The sequence below is a fragment of the Sprattus sprattus genome, assembly GCF_963457725.1.
Source record: "Sprattus sprattus genome assembly, chromosome: 13".
Taxonomy (NCBI): domain Eukaryota; kingdom Metazoa; phylum Chordata; class Actinopteri; order Clupeiformes; family Clupeidae; genus Sprattus; species Sprattus sprattus.
Genome location: NC_137911.1, coordinates 29,778,631 through 29,786,130, shown reverse-complemented (window position 1 = coordinate 29,786,130; position 7,500 = coordinate 29,778,631). Strand labels below are relative to the sequence as shown.

General features: G+C 46.8%; 1 protein-coding gene across 2 annotated transcripts in view; it reads left to right on the top strand.

The window, feature by feature from the left end:
* Positions 1 to 7,500, top strand: part of lpin1a (lipin 1a) — a 40,137-nt gene that overhangs the window by 12,330 nt on the left and 20,307 nt on the right. For both annotated transcript variants that reach the window (XM_080850098.1, XM_080850099.1), the window contains exons 2-3: positions 2,632 to 2,832; positions 5,123 to 5,218. In XM_080850098.1, the coding sequence (XP_080706224.1) occupies positions 2,632 to 2,832; positions 5,123 to 5,218 (297 nt within the window). The remainder of the gene's footprint in view (positions 1 to 2,631; positions 2,833 to 5,122; positions 5,219 to 7,500) is intronic.

The following is a 7,500-nucleotide window of genomic DNA, read 5'->3' as shown; positions in this document are numbered from 1 at the left end:
TCTTATGTCATCGTATGTTAGTGTAGGGTGTTCCCTGTTAAACATTAGCTGTATAGTTCTGTTGTGTTGCAATGACCTTACTTGTTGACATTTCCTGGTTTTCTATATGCTGAGTTTGTGAAAGGTGCTGAGTATGACACGTGTGTGTTTGTGTGTGTGTTTATGTGTCTTTGTGTGTGTTTATGTCTGTGTGTGTTTGTGTGTGCTTATGCTTTTTTTTTGTTGGGGGGGGGGGGGCTAATTATGTAATTGTCCTCATATGCCACAGTAACAAGCTGTGAACGAATAGTCACACTGTCCCGGCACCATAAAAACAATTTGTGTGTGTGTGTGTGTGTGTGTGTGTGTGTGTGTGTGTGTGTGTGTGTGTGTGTGTGTGTGTGTGTGTGTGTGCCCAGCAAGCTGTCACTGGCACCTGTGTGCCACACTACCGTCATCACAGCCACACACAGTCAGCCCAGGGTGACTCTTAAAGGTGACATAGCTTAGCGCTCACTATAAACGCATGCTCTTTCTCAGACTCAATATAGACCAGTGGATTCATGGCTGACAAAAGAACAGTCACTTCCTTCGCAATGCAAGCCGACACGCGAGGAGAGGGAACGTCTGTCAATGATAAAAGGTTACATGAGAGCTGGTAGCGGCCATTGTGGTGGCAGCTATTTTTGGGTTCATGTAATAACTAACTGAAGGCACATTAGGCAAAGGAGAGCCAGGGATCCTCACTCCTGCAGTGTGTGGAACCCGTCTAACATGTGATGGCGGGATCGTCAATCCTGCAGCGTGATGAACTCATCTAACATGTGATGGCTTGTCTGCAACTGTCTTTCAAGTTCAGGTGTAGCGTTTGAAAATGATCATGCTCCCATGCTGTGTGCAGCCTACCCTAAAGCCCTACATTCACAAACCCAGTCACTGCCTTTTGAAATGGAATCGTTCTCACATTCTTCATCACACTTCAATGACGCCTTCACACCTAACATAACAGTTGGTTTGGATCAGTCAAGGGGGTGAGGTTTCTGATGCCATATCCCTTCTTCCCTGGGTTGCATCCCAGTCAGTAAACACATAAGTCTGGGAATGAATGAAATCATACCACCGTGACTTCATTCCTGAGAGCATTGTAGAACATTCTGAGAACATTGAGAACATTCTAAGAACATTGAGAACCTTCTGAGAACATTCTGAGAACATTGAGAGGGGTTTGCTCTCTGCCAGGGCTGTGTGTGTTCTTGTTTGAACTCCAAATCTCTCCTTGAGAAGGGTTCTGTAGCTGTTTGTCCTTTTCATGATGAAGCAGTAACATTGAGATTGTTTCTTATAATTGCCATGTCATCCTCTGTTAGTCTGCGGTTGTCTTTGGCAGAGAACATTGGCCACAGGCTGTGGTGTTGTGGGTTCCCCTGTTTGCCTGGCTGAATCAGGCAGAGATGCACGCTTCAGATGGAGCAGACATAATGATGGGGTCTAAATGCTTAAAACAATAGTCATCTGGCTGGGGTAATCATTGCCCCTAAGGCAGTTTTGGATTTAATATTCCCAACCCCCCCCCCCCCACACACACACACACACACACACACACACACACACACACACACACACAGACAGACACAATTTTTCTCTCCTTCTCTTTCTGTGTCTCTGTCTATCTGTCTCTCTCTCCATCTCTGTGTAACATCTCTCTCTCTGCTTGTCTCTCCTCTCTCTCTCTCTATCTCTCTCTCTCTCTCTGCCTGCCTGTCTCTCTCTCTCTCTCTCTCTCTCTCTCTCTCCCTGTTTCTTGTGAGAGGCCAGAGCTGGAGACAGTATGATGATGTCGCTCCAGGGTATCCTCCGCACTGCTTGTTATGTCTGAGTGACCTGAAAACATGGACTCGGTCGTTTCTGCAGCATTAAGCCTTTTCTGTTGTGCCAGTTTGCAAGAGGCGAGCCGGGCAGGGTACCACCGTGGTGAAATGTACCCTCTTACACCAGCAGGGCGTGACTAATGCTCCACTGCCCTGAGGGAACCTCTCCCCAACACACTGTAGGAGTTTGAACCCTTAATTAAGACAGTGAATCTCTCTTAACCTATTCTCTAGTCTCTAGTCTCACCCTGGTCTCACCCTGGTCTCACCCTGGTCTAACCCTGTTCTTAGTATATTGTCCTCTTTTGGTTGTACATTTATAATCAAGTGTCTTTTTTCGGAAATGACAATCAAAGTAGAATTACAGTAAGGTGAAGGCACACACGTTATGGTCAGTGAGTGAGTTACTGTAGTGTCTGTGATCCTACTTTATAACACGTTATGCTCAGTGAGTGAGTAACTTTAGTGTCTGTGATCCTCCTTTATAACACGTTATGGTCAGTAAGTGAGTTACTTTAGTGTCTGTGATCGTACTGGTCAGTGAGTGAGTTACTATAGTGTCTGTGATCCACACATGTTATGGTCAGTGAGTGAGTTACTGTAGTGTCTGTGATCCTACTTTATAACACGTTATGGTCAGTAAGTGAGTTACTTTAGTGTCTGTGATCCTACTGGTCAGTTGGTGAGTTAATTAAGTGTCTGTGATCCCACTTTATAACCCTTAGAAACAGTAAACTAGCTCTTATCAGGCAAACTAACGTCGTTCTCTGCTTCTCTCTGACAGACGCAGACCATGAACTACGTGGGCCAGCTGGCGGGGCAGGCGTTCGTGCAGCTGAAGGAGCTGTACTGCGGCCTGAACCCGGCCACCCTGTCCGGCTGCATCGATGTCATCGTGGTGCGCCAGCCTGACGGCACCCTCAAGTGCTCGCCCTTCCACGTCCGCTTCGGCAAGATGGGCGTGCTCCGCTCACGAGAGAAGCTGGTAAGTGTGGTATTGTTCAATGTTACTGACAACAGGTGATTGAAATGTATGTTTCTTAAACTGATTGTTCAAATCCTTGATTGTAAAACCCAGCATAACCTTACAATTTGACCTCATTACATTCCATATTACTGCGCAGCGAATGCCAAGGCATTCATGTAGCGCATTTCATACCCAGTGTTCCATCTGGCTGTTGCGTTGCTTCAAGGGTTGCGTGGCAACGATTTATTTAGGAACTATCATTTTTAGTGGCGGAAGAATGACGGGTTATCATTAAACTATTGTTTCTTAAATTGAATTGTCTTTATTTATGAAACCATATCAAATATTTGTAGTAACAGTTTTAGAAAAGCAATAAGCCCCGCGAGTCCGTGGTTTGCGCTGATTTTAGAACAGGTAAGGGGGTTTAACGGCACTCCGCTTCGCGTCGTGCCTAACAACTCCCCTTACCTGTTCTAAAATCAGCGCAAACCACGGCCTCTTGGGGCTTATTGCTTAATTAACCCATAGGAAGCCGTATGTTGATAGGCTTGGGACCAATAGGATGAGGGAGTGAATGTGGGGTGCGGGGGTCAGGTACGGGGTGAGCGTCTGATTAAACGTGTCAACCTTAGTACACAGTCTGTGTCACGCGCATTATTAGACAAACTTGACAGTAAGGACCCGCGGCCCGGCCCGGCCTGGCCCAAGTCCAAACCACATAGGGACTGACTGGCTCAGAACCAGCACTGCTCTGGCCTGCGTTAGCGCTAGGCCAGCTTGCGCTATTTGTTATCTAGGCCTACATTAAAATGAATTACGAATCAAAAGTGTGTTATGGCCGTGATAGCTGAAACTCAGTGTCGGCTGCTAGCGTGTGTTTTAGCATCAGTCAAGCTCTTGAAACCATGAATACATGATATTTGTTTAGGGTGACCATATTTGAGTTTGAGGAAAAGAGGACACTCTGTTGCGGGGGAGGGGGCGTGGCAGTGTATAGCGTACAGATGACCCCGCCCCCTCCCCCGCAACGAGGGTTTTGCCATCTTTTCCACATGCAGATGTCATGTGCTGTTGTAAACAATGCAACTAGTGACTCTCTTTTTTACTGATCATTTGTGTAATGTGCGGTTGTGAACAGTGCAACAGCACACGAATCTGCATGTGGAAAAGATACTAGGTACTAGTGGAAGCGGCAAGGTGCTCAGTGTTGCCAGATTCGAAATGGCGAAGTATTGTACCTAATGCTCAAAATGATCGTCTTTGGAGGATAATTATCGTGCATCTGGTAACACTGAGAGGGCGGTCGACCAATGACAGTTCTCTCTACAGTCAGAGCTCGCGCAAGAAGGTGGAACGTAAGGGAGATACCCTTTCCAAAACGGGTAATGACGTAAAAACTAGTTTGTGAAAGACCCAATTTCGGAATACCTGCCGAAAAGGTCTCGAAAAGAGGACATGTCAGGGTAAAAGAGGACATCTGGTCACCCTAGTTTAAGCATCAGACATACTCTTGGAGTTATAGCTGCTTATGAAACCATGAATACATGACATTTGTCATGTCATTGTGGGATTTATCATCTGTCAGTCAAATCAGTCCCCAGTCAATCACTCACTAGGCTGGACCAGCATCATATACAGTGCCTTGCATAAGTATTCACCCCCTTGGATGTTTTACCCTTTTATTGCTTTTATAAATCAGTCATGGTCAATATAAGTTGGCTTTTTGGACACAAAAAAATCACAAAATAGCCCTCTTTAATGTCAAAGTGAAAACAGACTTCTACATTGTTATGTAAATTAAACATTAATTTAGCACTGAGGCCAAAGATCTGGCATAGGCTATGGCTGATGCATTGACTTAGGTAAATGATATCAGGATGCGAAAGTTGATCTGCTGCTGGTGTGTTTGTTTTGAGTGGACAGAATTCACACAAAAAACGGTCATGTCGCTTTTAGTTACTGTGCTCCAATCCTCTGGAATAATCTACCGATAGAACTAAGGTCACCTCAATCCGTATTATCTTTTAAGAAGGGTCTTCAAACTTTTTTTATTCTCTTTGGCATATAATTCATGATTTTTCTCTTTTACTCTCTTTTTTACTGATCTTTTGCATTTGTATTTACTTTATTGGATTTTAAATGTTTTCAACTATTTTTTATTGTTTTTCTTTTACCTAATAAGCACATTGAGTCTATGTAAATATGAAATGTGCTATACAAATAAAGTTTGACTTGACTTGACTTGACATGCTGTGTCTCCTGCCCTGTGGTCAGTTCCTCCTCAGTTCAGCCTGTTTCTTCTGACCAGGTGGACATCGAGATCAACGGGGAGCCAGTGAATCTGCACATGAAGCTGGGGGAGAACGGAGAGGCCTTCTTCGTCAAGGAGACGGAGCTCGATCAGGTAGGGAACGAGTCCTAGAACCGTATCTGTTTCCGCATGAGAACATACGTGTCAGAATGACGCTGTGTGCGGGCATCACATTATGTTGTGTGCGGTTTGTGCGAGCGGCGTGTTTTGTTTACTGGAAATAATCAGCTGGGACGATCCTCCAGCACATGTTCACACAGTTCTGGATGTTCAGTCGACCGAAACAATCAGAGCCCAGGTAAACAGGCTAAAATTTGAATACTTAGGTGAAAAGCCAAACTTAGGTGAAAAGCCAAACTCAGTGCTGTGGAGTTGCTTTATTTCTGTCTGTGTTACGTAATTGACTTCATAGAACACCTCTCTGTTGGGAGTCCCTTTTCAGAGAATCTTTGCACCACAGAGCTGACTGTTTCACCTCCAACTGAATGGTTGTGTAACACACACTGCAACAACACAGAGTTTATTATTTAGCTCTCAAAAAGAGGACACTTCTCTCAACGGCTTGCTGTGGCCAACGTGCTGAGAGACACACACACACACACACACACACACACACACACACACACACACACACACACACACACACACACACACACAATGATTGCAGCCCCATGGTAGTTCTGTGTGAGGTGTCAGTATGTCACGGTCTAGTACAGGCGTATCAGCTTGTTGTCGGTTCTAAAAATGGAGTGACCGAAGCACGGCAGCCGTGAGTGCTCCAGGGTTAGAGAGACACACACACACACACACGCACACACACACACACACACACACACACACACACACACACACACACACACACACACACACACACACACACACACACACACACACAATGACGGGCAGCCCTTGGTGCTCCAGAGAGGCATGCAGAGATCCTGTTACTGGGGGGAGAGAGGAGCTTAATAGATGTCATGTGCCGGCTGCTATCAGTCATGACGGAGGAATCTCCCAGATGGCATCTGGTTCACCACAGGATCTGGCCATGATTGGTCCTAAACTGGCCCAGCTTAGGCTCAGGTTTGGCCTAGCTTAGGCTCAGGTCTGGCCCAGTTTAGGCTCAGGTCCAGCCCAGCTTAGACTCAGGTCTGGCCCAGGTTTGGCTCCGGTCTGGCCCAGGTAAGGCTCCGATCTGGCCCAGGTTAGGCTCGGGTCTGGCCCAGTTTAGGTTCCAGTCTGGCCCCAGTGAGGCCCAGGTTTGGCCCAGCTTAGGCTCAGGTCTGGCTCAGGTCTGGCCCAGCTTAGGCTCAGGTCTGGCTCAGGTCTGGCCCAGCTTAGGCTCAGGTTTGGCCCAGCTTAGGCTCAGGTTTGGCCCAGGTCAAGAGCATTCAGTTGCCACCCGAGCTGCCGTGTCTAAGCATGAAGCAGATCCCCCCCGTTTTTAGGTCACCAGTAAAGACAACTGCTATTTTAACGGCACAATGCAGCAGTCGGAGCATGATGAATTATTCAAACACTGAAGTTCTGGCGACGTGCAGGATGACTGTGGTGTTATTCTTTGCTGTGTTGGGCTCCCTGTGCATCCTGGGACATTTAGAAAAGGAACCCAGGGAGGAGGGCTGGCCCACTTCCTGTCCCGGGGGTTGGAAGCAGACGGGCTGTGATAATCTGGGGGTTCAGATTAACGTGGCGTGAATCCTGATCGATGTGCAGAGTAGACGATTATTTCTGGGCAGACTCCCAGGGGCTGCCCCATCCTGCCCCCCCCCCCCCCTCACCATTTGCTGGGGGGCATCTAATATCCGTCCAGAAACAGCCCCCCTTCTCCTGCGCCCCCCTCCCTACATGTTGTGTGCCCCGATTTAATTGAAGTCAATTTGCTTCTCACTTGATTGTTTCTATTGAGTTTCTCAGCTCTGGCCTGTATCTAATACGATACAGAATACTCCATTTGATGGGTGCATCTTTGCCCTTGCGTCAGGTTATGTCCAGCCCTGCAACAATGCACAGGCTAACTACTCAGGTTATGTCCAGCCCTGCAGCAATGCACAGGCTTACTACAGCATCAGGTGTGGATGTGGTTGTGGTTCAGATAAACTAGCTCAACTGTAGCAGTCTCTTCACCATGCACCAAACTAGCTTCAGTCTCTTCACCGTGCAGATAAACTAGCTTCAGTCTCTTCACCATGCAGATAAACTAGCTTCAGTCTCTTCACCATGCAGATAAACTAGCTTCAGTCTCTTCACCATGCAGATAAACTAGCTTCAGTCTCTTCACCATGCAGATAAACTAGCTTCAGTCTGTTCACCATGCCGTGCTGAGAATGAAAGTGACTCTTTATTGCAGTCGCCCTGAAGCTGCTGACAGTGAAGAG